Consider the following 17,012-nt stretch of genomic DNA (forward strand, 5'->3'; position numbering starts at 1 on the left):
CTGCACTTGCCCTTAGATCCAAGGCAATGGAAAACAAAATGTATATACCCATTGTGAAGGAAGAAAAAAAATGAGCTAGTGTAGATAATCACTGGATGTGTAGTCAGCAGAAGTTAAAAGGAGAGCTGTCATTTTGTTGTAGACAAATGCTGCAAAAGGAGGATAGGAAGGAAAATATTGCTATGAGATTAGGTGATGTGAGTGGCATTGGTGTTCTGGAAAAGGCTGGCGAATAAGGGAGCCAGCAAGAGATAAATTGAGAAGGACGAAACAAAAAAAAAAAATTGAAATGAAGTGTCTAGTCTAACATCAATTCTTTGTCCAGTTTTCTTTTTCTAGCTCCATCTATCTTCCAGCCAGCCAGTCAGGAATATAGCAATGCCAGTCACATCCAACACTCTGCATAACAACTAAGGAGTTTAAAGGTAAAATTCAAATGGAAAAATGGGGAGAGCTTGAGTAAACCCAAGGGCAAATTACAAGGACATAAGGATACAGAATTAGTGAGGAATATGAATAGAGGTGACTGGATATAGGGTGGAGGATGAATATATTGGGGAAAAAAAAAAAAAAGTAGAATAATATAGAAGAGGATTATGGAGGAGGTGGAATTATACAGAATGGAGGAGGAATATAGAAAAAAAAAAACAAGGGTAGAAAGATATAGAATAGAAAAAGGAATATGAATGAAGGTGAATTTGTAAAGAACAGAAGATGATTATGAATGATGTAGAATTGTAAAGAATTAAAAGAGGATATGAATAAAGGTGGACTGGTATAGAACAGATGAGGACTATGAACGATGTAGAATAATACAGAATAGAGGAGGAGTATGAGTGGGGTGTGGTGGTACAGAGTAGAAGAGGGACGTGAATACGTGGACTGGTATAGAACAGATGAGGACTATGAACGATGTAGAATAATACAGAATAGAGGAGGAGTATGAGTGGGGTGTGGTGGTACAGAGTAGAAGAGGGACGTGAATACGTGGACTGGTATAGAACAGATGAGGACTATGAACGATGTAGAATGATACAGAATAGAGGAGAACTACGAATGGGGTGTGGTGGTACAGAGTAGAAGAGGGATGTGAATACATGGACTGGTATAGAATAAAAGAGGAATGTGAATAAGGTGGAACGATGCAGAATAGAAGAGGAATACGAATGAGGTGTTGTGATATAAAATAGAGAAATATGAATGAGGTGAATAGAAGAGGAACATAACTAAGATGGAATGGTATAGAATGGAAGAGGAATATGAATGAGGTGGAATGGCATAGAGTAGAAGAGGAACATGAAGGAGATGTAATGGTATAGAGTGGAAGAAGAATATGAAAGATGTAGCATGATATAGAACAGTCATTTTTCATCCAGGATGCCTAGGCACCCGGGGGTACCTTCAGGTTTCTTCAGGGGTTCCTTGGGAAAATCCTTAAAAATGGCCCCAAAATTGTATACAAGCCAGCATTTGATATACGCCTGCCCCTTAGTTACACAAAGGCACAGGTTTTCAGTTTGCACCATTACAATCTCCAAGCCACTGGCATCTCAACATTTGAATTATGTCATTGGCTGATAAGGAAAGCTGGCGGGCGCCTACACAGAATCCCTGTTTGCCCTCTTTGTCAGCAGTGAGGTCACATTTGCTGTGCGAGGGTGAGAAGCTGAAGAGAAACATTTAGAATACTAGTCAGTACTGGTGTGCAAAGGTGTATTTTCTTTGGAGTATAAATCACCTCTAACGTTGGGTGTCCTGCATGTGTTAAAGTTTCTTTGTAAAGTAAAACTTTTAGTTCCAGTTATTACATTTTAGGATGGGGTGCCTCGTTCATAATTTGAAAGGGTACCTTGACTGCAAAGAGGTTAAGAAACACTGATATCGAGAATGATATAGACTAGAACAGGGATACGAATGAAGTGGAGTGGTATACAGGCATACCCCACTTTTAAGTACACAAGGGGGTTTATTTACTAAAGTTGAAAAGTGCAAAATCAGGCTCACTTCTGCATAGAAAGCAATGAGCTTCTAACCCCAGATTATTCAATTAAGCTTTGGTAATGAAACCTGGAAGCTCATTGGTTTCTATGCAGAAGTGAGCATGATTTTGCACTTTCCAGCTTTAGTAAATAAACCCCATTGTGTACTTAAAAGTGGGCATGCCTGTATAAGAGCAGAGGAATAAGGTAGAATGGTATTGAATAGAAGATGAACATAAATGAAGGCAGACTGGTATAGAATAGAACAGGAGTATGAATGAGGTGGAATGATGTAGAATCTAATAGAAATATGAACGAATGGTATAGAATAGAAGAGGAATATGAATAAGGTGGACTGGTATACAGTAGAATAGAAAAGGGTTATGAATAAGGTGGAGTGGTAAAGAAAAGAAGAGGAATGAGGTGGAATGGTAAAGAATAGAAGAGGAGTAGGAATGATGTAGAATAGAAATGGAGTAGGAATGATGTAGAATAGAAGAGGAGTAGGAATGATGTAGAATAGAAGAGGAGTACGAATGATGTAGAATAGAAGAGGAGTACGAATGATGTAGAATAGAAGAGGAGTACGAATGATGTAGAATAGAAAAGGAGTACGAATGATGTAGAATAGAAGAGGAGTAGGAATGATGTAGAATAGAAGAGGAGTAGGAATGATGTAGAATAGAAGAGGAGTAGGAATGATGTAGAATAGAAGTGGAGTACGGATGATGTAGAATAGAAGAGCAGTATGAATGATGTAGAATAGAAGAGGAGTATGAATGATGTAGAATAGAAGAGAAGTATGAACGAAATGGAGTGGTATAGAATGGAAAAGGAATGAGGTAGAATGGTAAAAAATAGAAGAGGAATAGGAATGGGGCGGAATCTTATAGAAGAGGAATACAAATGAGGTGGGATGAGATACAGTAGATAGAAGAGGAATATGAACGAAGGTGGAAGGTATAGACTAGAAGAGGGATTTGAATGAGTGGACTGTTGTAGAAGAGGAATATGAATGAGGTGAAATGATATAGAATAGAAGAGGAATATAAATGAGCTGGATTGATATAAAATAAAGAATGATATTAATGGGGGGGGGGGGGGGGGGGGGTGATTTAGAAGAGGAATATAAATAAAGGTAGAATTCTCTAGAATAAGAGCAGTATATGATAACTGAATGATTGGAAGATAAATATGAATGAAAGTTGAAATGAAATGGAAAGTGGGAGGAATATGAATAAACATGAAATGATATTGGATGGAAAAAATATAAATCAAAGTGAAGGATATAGAATGGGGGAGAAATATGAATAAGGCTAGAATGGATAAAGAAAGGAAGATAAATATAAATAAAGGCAGAATAGTAGAGCATGGAACAAAGATGAATGAATGTAGAATGATAATGTGTAAAAGTAGGATATGAATGAGGAGGGATGATATCAAATTGGGGAGGAATATGGCTGAGGGGTGGGATGATATAGAAAGGAGGAAAAATATGAATGAGGATGACTGACACAGCCAGGAGGAATACAAATAAGTGTCATTTTCTTGAACTTTTTGTCCTAAATAAAATAATTTTGAAGTGTCCCTGAGTTTACACAGGTAAATATCACAAGTCCTGGAGGGGAGAGGGCGCTTCTGGCTGAATCGGGCAATAATGATGTTATGCCACATGCAAACTGAATTAAAGCCCTGTCACTCAAACTCAGGAAAAGAAAAACAAACAGCCAACCATTCCAGGAACCACCACATCTAGTGATCTGCAGAGATTATAAATGTCATACTGCTCCATTTAATCCACACGTATCTGAAATTAAAAGGGCAGCCAAGCACACAGCACTGATGCACCCACTCACAACACTCAAAGCTGAGATTTTCAATTATTTGCATCAGTTCACAAATGCACGCTATATCCCCCACCCGTACATTAAATTACACAAATTCCAGGTTTTTAAGATATTCCACAATTTCATAATCATAAAGATAAGCAACAGAAAAAATGCTCATCGGGCACATAAGGGAGGCCCTGTGATTTGTGGTACCAGGGAATCCTGTACAGAGACAGTATAGAGGCTGCCACAAACAAACTCTTCTTCTGAAAATACTAGTTCCCTGTCTGTATGGCAATTCAATAGCCACAATACCTTACGTCATGCTTGATTATCTATGCAAATTAGGACCTCTGAGTACAGTCCGATTTCCAGATCTGCATGCTTGCTCCAGGTCACTGATACAAAGCATTGAAGCCAGAGGCAGCCAAGCAACAAGCATTTCCAGAAGGAGGTCAGTGACAACAGTATACCGTATGTATTTTCTCAGTTTATTTTTATTTTTTTATTAAACAATACACTATGGCTTAGATTTCTTAGTGATCAGTTCTTTAGGTTTAACAGGAACCTGGAAGACTATGTAAAGCCTCCAAGCTCTAAAATGAGCAGCATTGAGGCAGAAAGAGAAGGTGCTGTACAGATACCGAACAAACTGATTAGATCTCTTCCACACCCCCCAACAAAAATGTATCTTGTCTGATATTTCAGTCCAAATAAGATGGACTGACATAGAGAATAACCAGCAGGAGCATCTCCACCTACATATGAGGATGGCTTACTCTGGAGTTGTGTTAGGACAGAAACATGGCAGATGTCAAGCTTGATGCATTTTTAATGGTGCAGGCTCCTGGACTGTCAACCTGATCCTAGCTTCACTAGTCAGTAAGTCTCTGACCTGGAATAAGCATTCAACACAGGAAATCAGATTTTTACTTAAAACCTCACTGGCTGCATGTGTGTTCCAGAGTAATGACTCAACAAGTAAGGAGGTCGGGAACAGCCTCCAAGTCTTTAAAAACAAGTCAGCGTCTATCCTCAAAGCTTTACTTTAAGACCAATTGGTTGCACATGAATCAAATGCTACAAGACTCTTCTATTTAGCACTGGTCCTGTTAACTTATACAATAGGATACCCTGAGATCCTCTTTCAGGAGGAATGTGACTACAAAGTTGAGCACATTCAGCAACCTTGCCACTGTAGCCAAAGATAGATCTGACCCAACTGAATCAAGGTTAAGAGTGATTTTGGACTGTACTGACAAAGCCCTTAACCACAAAATTGTTTTGAAGGGTCTCCTTCTGCGTCCACCTCACCTATCTCCTTATCATCCTTGAAGAGGTTAGGACAGTAATGGCAAACCTTGGCACCACAGATGTTCTGGAATTACATTTCCCATGATGCTCATGCACTCTGCAGTGTAGTTGAGCATCACGGGAAATTAAAGTTCCAAAATATCTGGAGTGCCAAGATTCACCATCACTTGGTTAGGAAGTTCTGGGTCACACTCCTGAATACATTCAGGTGGTGGAAGAGTGCTTTTAGGCCCAGGTGACCAAAGGTTCTAGAAAAGCAGAGAGTTTCCAAAAGAAATCATAGTAGCAGTGAAGTCTGCCTTAGTCAGGTAGGCCATCTGTTGTGAGCCTGAAAGAGAACTAGAATTAAAGGGAGGTGTGTCAGTCTAGCTTCCGGTGCAGAGGACAGCTATCATCTTGAGAATTTCACTGGTTTTCCTCTGTACGGTATGTAGCACGAGTTCTATCAGGCTCCTTTTCTTAACTTCTCTGTGCCTTGACTCCACCATTGCTAAGAGTGGGGATTCCCTGTTGAGTACTCAAGAAATAGATGTGGAATGGGAGGGCATTAACTAAACAGAAGGAAGCTGCAATACACCAAGCCAACTAATGTCAGGTAACCGGGAAATCAGCAAGCATGCTTCTTTAGTTTTCAGGAAAAATGGTAAAATAATATGTATAACAAGATTATAATATCCCACCCCCAATGTAGTATAGACATTTACAAAGGAGGATAACACAATACAAAAACAACATCCAACATGTAAAAACAGAACCTAGTGAGAATACATGGAAACCCCATCTTTATTCAAGCTTCAGGTTCCTGGAGAGGACCAAAATTCTCCCATCATGACGGAAATACCCCCAAAGAGGTCTTCATGGTCTGTATGCCATAGGAATGGACCAGGCCCTGTATCCTGTGCCAACTACACTTGTTGCACCATGTGCCAAGGTGAGTCCCAAATACAGAATCCAGCACCAAAAGAAAATTGTTGTAAGGTTTGGGTACGGTTCCCAAGATGTACATTGAGGGTAACCAATCTGAAAATTGCTAGTGAGCCCTGAGGCAATAGGCAGCTGGAAATTTCAGTCAAAGTAATAAAGAAAATTAAAAAGAATGCTTTAGAAAATGTCTCCATAGGAGAAGAAGAGGTTCATCATCTATGAACACTAGTTAAATAAAACTGGTCCCACAAAGTGGGTGGAGTTTTAATAGAGTGTACCGGAAATATTCCCTGCAAAGCTTTTGCCACTCTTCAGTGTCCTGAAGGTAAGAGCATAAACCTGACAGTCTATGACTTCCTAACCTGCACAGTACGAATAAGATATAGCTTTACCCAGCCTATAGAGTTTTAAAAAAAATCTCACAACACCAACCTCAATGCACAGTCCTCTTTTACTTACAGGTGTGTCGGGCAAGAGAGTAGTTGGAGCCTCCGCTGGTCAGTCCAAACCCTTCTGGAATCTGACTAGAACTGCGTGGTCTGGTCAGTAGTTTTGCAGGCTCAATCTCTGCTCCAAACTCTGCTCCAATCACTCCTAGCAAGACAATAGCGGTAGCTTGCTTCCTCCTCTCCTCATATGACGGAAATGCTTTCTTCATTGGGGGAAGGTTGGAAAGGCAACCTGAAAATAAAGAAGCACATATAAATGTCTACCAGAAACAAAATGTGACAGTTAGTAAATCTAACTCTAAAGCTGAACTTTAACTTTCTTTTCACTAGAACTGAATGGAATGATCAGTCCCAGGATAGAGCACACTTCTGTAGCATGTTGCCCAGTTGTCTGCAGATCCTCCGATATTGTGGGTTTAGTTGAGGCTTTGTACCATGTGACACACTGTATAGTATGGATTTAGACGAAGGGCCTTCTAGTCACTTCCTGCTCAATCTCTAGCCTAAAACACAACCCTCTGTAGTCTTTCAGAGTCTGCAAATGATGCAACTTCCTTCATAGTTCTGATGGTGGGTGGGATGGAGTACATCCTAATTAGCATTCAATTCCACCAAGCCACACCTACAGCAAGAGTCCAAACCTCCCAGGTCCCGCCTCACAGATCCCAGCATTATTCAAAAGGAAACCCCTTCATACACAGCTTGTTCTGATAGCTAGCTGTGCTGCTGCTAGACAGGATTGAATGGATCACAATTAGAAGATAACCCTTCCCATGAAGAAAACACCTTCATAATAACCTCCGATAGCCCTTCCTCTGTAAACTAAGCCAATATTCTTTGGCATGATGCAAGACAGAAATGGCACATTTACACCTGATTTGCAGACTGGTGAGTGATCTGCATTCGGACCCACCCTCATCAACTCCCAGAACTGCTACAAGTGACTCCCATAGCCTGCCCTGAAATTACAGATACTCAAAGCATGATGGGACATGTAGTATCAGGACTGGTAAAGGAAGGAAACAGGAAGTCGGAGAACTTTGAAATTCAGCCAAGAGGATCGACATCACAGACACTTGCGTTTTTGCAGCTAAATAAGTTAAGATACACATACAATGACAGTGACGTTGTGATATATTTATATGCATCTGTTGTTTAGGGGAGCTGGATTTCTCCTTTACCATTTAAATAAAAAATAAAAGCAATACTGCTTTGTCTCCCAAGACAAAATATACCTACAGTGACAAAACCACACATTATACGTCACACAAAAATATAGTCCAAAATAAGTAAATTAATAGCAAATGTCACAAATAAAGTAATAATTTCAAGCTTTGTTGAAGCTTTTAGGCCCCTTTCACACTGGGGCGGTTTTCAGGCGCTACAGCGCTAAAAATAGAGCCTGTGTACCGCCTGAAAAAACCGGCCCCTTTCACTCCAGTGTGAAAGCTGGAGGACTTTCACACTGGATCGGTACGCTAGCTGGACGGGGAAAAAAGTCCTGCTAGCTGCATCTTTGGAGCGGTGAAAGGAGTGGTGTATTCACCACTCCTACCCATTGAAATCAATGGGGCAGCGCTGCTATACCGCCAGCAAAGCGCTGCTGCAGTGGCGCTTTGTGGGCGGTTTTAACCCTTTTTAGGCCGCTAGCAGGGGTTAAAACCGGCCGCTAGCGGCTGCAGACCGCCGTTAAAATGACGGTAAAGCGCCGCTAAAAATAGCGGCGCTTTAACGCTGACGCCCGCACCGCCCCAGTGTGAAAGGGGCCTTAAAGTAACAGTTTGTAAATGTTGAATACAGATCCTGAGCTGCCACACTTCCTGCTTATACAGTTGATATAAAGTCTACACACCCGTTAAAATGTCAGGTTTCTGCAATGTAAAAAAATGAGACAAAGATTAATCATAGCTGAACTTTTTTAACCTTTAATGTGACCTATAAACTGTACAACTCAGTTGAACACCAATATTTTAGGTGGAGGGAAGTAAAAATAAACTAAAATAATATGGTTGCATAAGTGTGCACACCCTTAAACTAAGACTTTGTTGAAGCATCTTTTGATTTTATTACCGCACTCAGTATTTTTGGGTATGAGTCTATCAGGATGGCACATTTCGTCGTGGTAATATTTGCCCACTCTTCTTTGAAAAAACACTCCAAATATGTCAGATTGAGAGGACGTCTCCTGTGCACAGCCCTCATCAGATCCCCTCACTGATTTTCTATCATATTCAGGTCTGGGCTCTGGCTGGGCCATTCCACAACTTTAATCTTCTGGTGAAGCCATTCCTTTGTTGATTTGGATGTATACTTTGGGTCGTTGTCATGCTGAAAGATGTTCCTCTTCATGCTCAGCTTTCTAGCAGAAGCCTGAAGGTATTGTGCCAATATTGACTGGTATTTAGAACTGTTCATAATTCCTTCTACCTCGACTAAGGCCCCTGTTCCAGCTGAAGAAAAACAGCTCCAAAGCATGATGCTGCCACCACCATGCTTCACTGGTGTTCTTTTGTAATGTGCAGTGTTTTTGTGCCAAACATATATTTTGGAATCATGGTCAAAAGTTCAACTTTGCCTTTTTGCAAAATTTAGCCAGGCTTGGATGACCTTCTTTGCAAGAAAAGGCTTCCGTCTTGCCACTCTACCCCATAGTCCAGACATATGAAGAATACTGGAGATTGTTGTCACATGTACCACACAGCCAGTACTTGCCAGATGTTCCTGCAGCTCCTATAATTATGCTGTAGGCCTCTTGGCAGCCTCCCTGACCATTTTTTTTCTTGTCTTTTCATAAATTTTGGAGGGACGTCCAGTTCTTTGTAATGTCCCTGTTGCGCTATATTTTCTCCAATTGATGACTGTCTTCACTGTGTTCCATGGTATATATAATGGCTTGGAAATTATTTTGTACCCTTCTCCTGACTGATACCTTTTAACAATGAGATTTCTCTGATGCTTTGGAAGTTCTCTGCGGATCATGGCTTTTGCTGTAGGATGCGACTAAGAAAGGAAATGTCAGGAAAGACCTACTAGAACAGCTGAACTTTATTTGGGGTTAATCAGAGGCAATTTAGATGATAGCAGTAGTGTACCGACTCCTATTTAATATGAGTTTGAATGTAATTGCTTAATTCTGAACATAGCTACATCCATAGTTACATAAGAATGTGTACACTGATGCAACCACATTATTTTATTTTTTATTTTTACTCCCCCCCCCCCCCCCAATAGATTTCAGTCTTGGGGGAGGGGGGTGTTTTTCGATTGAGTTGTACAGTTTATAGGTCACATTAAAGGTCTCATCACTAGAAAAGATCTGCCAGCTATAAGTGTGCAAGCACACTTACAGTAAAGCTGGCAGATCTTTCCTAGTGGCAGGACATGGCACAGCAATATGTGAGTACTACTCAGTTTGTATTTAAAATTGATTTTAATAAATGGAATTATGCTATGTCCATTTTGTGATCATCTTTACTTTCATGACCTGGAGCTCATAAGAGGATTTCCAAGCCATCAAGTGGACATACTTCCATTCTAAAGCCTTGTTGGCCCACCTTGGCATAAGCCTAGAGGGTTCACACCTAAGGGCGAGTGTGCACGCTGGGTGTTACAATATTGGCACAAGCACAGAGCACCTTACAACTCAATACTGGATGAACTTCACATGCACTTTATATTGATGATTGTTTAACAGCTTCTGGACAGCCCATTGTACATATACTGCGGAGCCAATCAGCGGGTCCGGTGGCCGCTGCGAACCACCAATCGTTCATATATAAACAAGGCACACTGCTAATCTGTCAGTAAGAAAAAGAGAGATCTTCTGGTTCAGCTAAGCTGAAACACGATTTTCCTCCAGTGTAACAATCCCCCTCCCCCAGTTAGAAAGCACCTCCCTAGGACAAACTTAACCCTTTTATCGCCACCCCTAGTGTTATACAGGGATCAGTGCATTTTTTTTTTTTTTTTTTTTTTTTTAGCACTGACCACTGTATTGGTCTCACTGATCCCCAAAAAGTGTCACTTTGGGTCAAGATTTGCCCGCTACAATGTCGCAGTCCCATTAAAAAAAAAAAATCACTGATCACCGCCATTAAAAAAAAAATGCCATAAATATATCCCATCGTTTATTGATTGGTTTCTAAAAGTTATTGTGCCTACAATTGCTTATTGGGATTTTTTTTAAATCAAATATATGTAGCAGAATACATATTGACCTAAACTGATGAAGATTTTTATTTATTTTTTAATTGGGAATGTTTTATAGCAGAAAGTAAGGAATATTGTGTTTTTTTTAAATGAAAAATTGCTGCTCTTTTCTTGTTTATAGCCCAAAAAATAAAAACCACAGGGGTGATCAAATACCACCAAAAGAAAGCTCTATTTGTGGGAAAAAAAAGGACACCAATTTTATTTGGGTACAGAGTTGCATGGCCACGCAATTGTCAGTGAAAGCAATACAGTGCCGTATAACACTTTTTTTTCACTAGCAACATGCTTCATTTCTAAAAATAATGGACTGCACATATATGATTTATCGATTTCACATTTATGAACTTTCTTTGATTTTGCATTGATGAATTATTTTGGTTGATTCTTGGATATTGATGAGGCTTTTACATGGTTTATGTATTTATGCACAGAGTTATTAATGCAATAGAGCATAGCACTTTATCTCACATCTACAGTGGTGTGAAAAAGTGTTTGCCCCCTTCCTCATTTCCTGTTCCTTTGCATGTTTGTCACACTTAAGTGTTTCGGAACATCAAACCAATTTAAACAATAGTCAAGGACAACACAAGTAAACACAAAATGCAATTTGTAAATTAAGGTGTTTATTATTAAAGGTGAAAAAAAATCCAAACCATCATGGCCCTGTGTGAAAAAGTGATTGCCCCCCTTGTTAAAACATACTATAACTGTGGTTGTCCACACCTGAGTTCAATTTCTATAGCCACACCCAGGCCTGATTATTGCCACACCTGTTCACAATCAAGGCATCACTTAAATAGGAGCTGCTTGACACAGTAAGGTCCACCAGAAGATCCTTAAAAGCTACACATCATGCCGAGACCCAAAGAAATTCAGGAACAATTGAGAAAGAAAGTAATTGAGATCTATCAGTCTGAAAAGGGTTATAAAGCCATTTCCAAAGCTTTGGGAATCCAGCGAACCACAGTGAGAGCCATTATCCACAAATGGCGAAGACATGGAACAGTGGTGAACCTTCCCAGGAGTGGCCGGCCGCCCAAAATTACCCCAAGAGCGCAGCGACGACTCATCCAAGAGGTCACAAAAGACCCCACAACAACGTCCAAGAAACTGCAGGCCTCACTTGCCTCAGTTAAGGTCAGCGTTCATGCCTCCACCATCAGGAAAAGACTGGGCAAAAATGGCCTGCATGGCAGAGTTCCAAGGAGAAAACCACTGCTGAGCAAAAAGAACATCAAAGCTCGTCTCAATTTCTCCACAACACATCTTGATGATCCCCAAGACTTTTGGGACAACATTCTGTGGACCGATGAGACAAAAGTGGAACTCTTTGGAAGGTGTGTGTCCAAGTATATCTGGCGTAGAAGGAACACTGCATTTCATAAAAAGAACATTATACCAACAGTAAAATATGGTGGTGGTAGTGTGATGGTCTGGGGCTGTTTTGCTGCTTCAGGACCTGGAAGACTTGCCGTGATAAAAGGAACTATGAATTCTGCTGTCTACCAAGAGATCCTGAAGGAGAATGTCCGACCATCTGTTCGTGTACTCAAGCTGAAACGAACTTGGGTTCTGCAGCAGGACAATGATCCCAAACACACCAGCAAGTCCACCACCGAATGGCTGAAGAAAAACAAAATGAAGACTTTGGAGTGGCCTAGCCAAAGTCCTGACCTGAATCCTATTGAGATGTTGTGGTATGACCTTAAAAAGGCCGTTCATGCTCGAAAACCCTCCAATGTAACTGAATTAGGACAATTCTGCAAAGATGAGTGGGCCAAAATTCCTCCAGGAAGCTGTAAAAGCCTCATTGCACGTTATCGCAAACGCTTGGTTGCAGTTGTTGCTGCTAAGGGTGGCCCAACCAGTTATTAGGTTTAGGGGGCAATCACTTTTTCACACAGGGCCATGATGGTTTGGATTTTTTTTCACCTTTAATAATAAACACCTTCATTTACAAATTGCATTTTGTGTTTACTTGTGTTGTCCTTGACTATTGTTTAAATTGGTTTGATGTTCCGAAACACTTAAGTGTGACAAACATGCAAAGGAACAGGAAATGAGGAAGGGGGCAAACACTTTTTCACACCACTGTATAAGCAGGAAGCGCGACAGTTCACTATTCTAAATTTTAGCACTAGGGCACATCACCTTAAGTCACCTTAAGTCTTGGTTCACACTGAGGCGGCTTCAAAGTTGCCCGAATCTGAAGCCGCCCCGCACAGCGTGACTTCCAAATGACTTCTGTAATAGAAGTCAACGCAAGCCTAAGTTGCCCCCAAGTAGTAAAGGAACCTTTTTCTAAGTCAGAGCGACTTAGTTGCTCCGATTAGACTGGTTCCACTGCACTGAATGGAGCGAGATTTGTCAGGTGGCTAAATCGCTTGACAGGTCACCCCAGTGTGAACAGAGCAGTGGGCAATCAGGCACCTGATACTACCCACACGCACAAAAGTTGTACTCCCCCCCCCCCCCCAACACCTTTTTTTTCTCTATCCCCATTATGCGGACAGCTCCTCTCCCCCTAGACTACCATAGCCCCTGGGTCTAAAGGCTCTGGCATAACACACTGACCCCTGGCCTCGGCTTGAGGGTCAGTGTCAGTTTATAATCTATATCCTTATGTTTTATTTTGTATTTTCACGTGAACTTTTATCTTATGCTTCATGTCCAAATCCCCTGCGTGGGAACTTGTTATCTGGTATTCCCCCTTTTTATATATCAATAAAAAACATTGTACCAGAATTTTTTTTCACTTAGTCAGTCTTTAACCATTTTGCACAAGAGACATTTATAATCAGACATGTAGCATAAATGACTGGCTGATTAAATCTAAGGCAGATCGTACATTGAACAACTTTCTTTCCTTGAACCATGGGTTGAAGTTAAGGAAATTGCTAGATTCCCCCCATCAACACAGAAGAATCCCTCTTGTGAAGCCTATTGTATTCTGACAGTGGGAGGTTTCCCAGCCGCCAGAGTACTATGATCATTGCTGGCGGCTATAGCTGTCAGCAGTTATCGCATGAGAAAAATCTGACAAGCTGGTTGTCAATTGATGGATTGACTTCAGTACAGCCAGCTCGCCCAATCATGGATCGAAATTTAGTCTGTTTTATGCTAAACCAGCTCAATCTCTATCCAGCTATGAATGGCCTAAATTGACTACTAATACTACTTTTCACTACCAATGTGACTCCCAGCTCTGGCCTCAATCCATGCAAATAGTCCCACACAACCTCCTCTCTAAAGCCTTGTACACAATTTTTTTTATTTTCATTCAATCTAGCGGGCAGGAAACGTAAAAAATAAAAACCCTGAAGATCTCAGGAGGAGCTGTTGTACCAACTATGCAATGTTAGTAAAGCAATCTTTGGCTGAGAGCACTGATCAGATGCAGATCAGCAGACATTTTTTGGTCATGCCCCTTCGACAGAAACCGACTGACTTCTGTTGAACTGGCTGCTGTACACGCGGGCCGAATTTCAGCTGGTTTCTATTGAACCGGTCGATGCCGCATGATATTCGACCCATGTGTGCGGCGCTTTAGGCCACAGTCACAGGTTTATTTCCTCATGCAGGGTTAAAGCGATTGTAAACGATCACCTTGTAAAACAACCCATGTAGTTAAAGTAAAGTTAAAGTCCACACACTAAAATTCCAGCATCTACAGACATACACGATCTAACACAAACTTAACTAGCCCTGTTTGATTCCTGATGAAGACATGTGACAGTGGCGATACGCGTTGGACAGAGGACACCGGAAGTGACTTTCACGGCGCAAGCTCGCTGTTCGTTTGGAATACATTACATACACTGTTTTTATCTGAATGTGAGTACCTGACCGTTTACTTTATGTTGAATAAACACACTTAGTTTTAAACATACTACACCAGAAGAGCCTCTTCTGTATTTCGCTACCCTATTTTTTGGTTTGATCTACCTGGAGCGGTTACCTCGCTGTCCACCTATCCCACTAGAAAACCACTCCGGAGGAACGAATGGGAGACCCCCTTCCTGCCCCAGAGTGAGCCCATTGTTTTCTTTGAATGCTGCTTACCTTGCAGCAGTAAGGTAATAAGCTAGTACACCTGCGGGTGTAATTTACCCCGAAGATTATTTTAAAGTCACGTCACTTGTTGATGTTATTTGGCATCTTATGGTCTGCACTCTGCACCTTTTCTCTGTTGGAAGATTGCATTACCTCCGGACTGAGTTGCATTTGTACCTTTCATATATGTGAACATTGAGGTAGTTCTATTTACCATTTATTTGTTTTCCTATTGTGACTTTTTTTGTATTTATTGACTATAGTCACTTCCATTTGCACTTTTATCTATCCGAATACTATTGCATTGATTGTGACTCTCTTAGTATTTATACATCAAAGTCACTTTATTTGCAAATTTGCATGTTATGCATCACCTGTTCACAATTTTATCTCTTGGCAAATCTGTTTGATGTATAGTGTCATTTTAATTCCAGCACTGTAATTTTACATTTTCTATTGGAGCCCAACACCATCTTTTGATTTTTTCTAGAAGAAATCAATATACATACCTTTTTTGAAGCCGATCCAACCCCTCACGCTGAGCTGTCAGCCGTGGCTTCGATGTGGAGGAGGGTGCAGAGGACACATCTGACAACGGAAGCCCCATAGTAAGTCTATAGGTGACGTCACTTCCCATTCATTTCATAGCCATTGTCGGCTGTGTCCTCTGCACAGCTTCCGCCGCTGGAGATTGGGTCAGATCTGCTTCAAAAAAGATATGTATTCCGATTTCTTCTTTACAGGGTTAGATAGGTTAGTGTTAGATTGTGGATGTCTGTAGATGCAGGGATTTTTGTTTTTTAGGTGGGCTTACACTTTAAAAATAGAAGTGAAAGGCAAAACATTGGTGTAAAGATATAAAAAAATATATATATAAATGCCTTTTTGTTTCTCTTTTTTTTTTTTTTTTTTTTTATTAAAGTGATCACATTCCTCATGTTCCCTCTGTTCTCAGTTGCATAAGATCTGGGGGGATGAGAAGCAGTAGCACTTAACTTCCCAGTGAATGTCTGTGCAGGGGAAAGGGTGTTTCAGGACAAGTCTGATCATTGGAGGAGAGCAAACCGAGTTCCCAGCACAGCAAAAGAAATGACCACATGCTTCTTAGTGTGGTCAGTTTTTAACGGAAAAGCAAAGGGACTGACGAACACCAGGGATTTCACACAAAGGAAGCAAAACAAAGGGCACAGGATACTTTCTCATACAAGTACATGGTACAGCAGGCACATATCAGGAATATGAAATGTTGCGTTTACATATTCTTGAACCACTTACTGACTGCCCGCCATCGTAATACTTTGGTAATTTGACGTTAAATACCATTGTTATGGCAGCAGATAGCGGACATAACCCCAGTATTTTTAAAAACGGCAGATGGCCCTCTTTCAAATAAAAATGGTCCCTGTGGCGGATTTTCCACAAGATCACTTTCATCTGGGGCGGGAGAGGGCCTCCTGCCGCGTAACGGTCATCTCCGCCGCTTACCGAAGTGGTCAGAGGCGACGGAGACGATCGGGTCCTTTCCCCTATGAGGCTGGAATTTGAGTGAGGGAAAGATGGTCCCCACTCGGCTCCATACCATTGGACGACGAAAGCGATGTCAAACGTCACTTCCACCCAATGGTCTTCAAGGGGAAAAAGAAAATGTATTGAAAAAAAAAAAAGAGACTCATTTCTTTTTTATTGCATTTTAATGGAAATAGGAGATCCTGAGGTCTTCTTGACTCCAGATCTCACATTAAAGAGGTCCTGTCATGTTTTTTTTCTATTACAATGGATGTTTACATTTCTTGTAATAGGAATAAAAGTGACCCAAAAATAAAAAAATTAATGGACAGTATAAAATAAATAATAAAAAAATGTAAATCAATAAGAAAAAATAAAATAAATGTAAAGCGCTGCGTCCCTCCGAGCTCACGTGCAGAAGCGAATACATACGTAAATTGCGTCCGCATATGAAAACGGTGTTCAAACCACACATGTGAGGTTTTTCAGCGATCGTTAGAGCGAGAGCAATAATTCTAGCCTAGACCACTGTAACTCAAAACTGCTAACCTGTAGACATTTTTATAAAGTCACCAATGGAGATTTTTAAGTGCCAAAGTCTGTTCCCATTCTACGAGCAGGCGCAATTTTGAAGCATGACATGTTGTGTATCAATTTACTTGGCATAACATTATCTTTCATAATGTAGAAAGCAATTGGGCTAACTGTACTGCTGTCTTATTTTTTAATTAAAAAAAGTGTATTCT

General features: G+C 40.7%; 1 protein-coding gene across 1 annotated transcript in view; it reads right to left on the reverse strand.

Annotated features, from left to right (window-relative positions):
- The window catches only part of WDR7 (WD repeat domain 7), a 597,600-nt gene that overhangs the window by 236,588 nt on the left and 344,000 nt on the right, over positions 1 to 17,012 (reverse strand). Inside the window, 1 exon segment of the mRNA XM_077462962.1 lies at positions 6,506 to 6,727. Within this exon segment, the coding sequence (XP_077319088.1) occupies positions 6,506 to 6,727 (222 nt within the window).

Source organism: Lithobates pipiens, unplaced genomic scaffold, assembly GCF_037356315.1.
Source record: "Lithobates pipiens isolate NorthernLeopardFrog02 unplaced genomic scaffold, aLitPip1_a1.2 Scaffold_3, whole genome shotgun sequence".
NCBI classification, from domain to species: domain Eukaryota; kingdom Metazoa; phylum Chordata; class Amphibia; order Anura; family Ranidae; genus Lithobates; species Lithobates pipiens.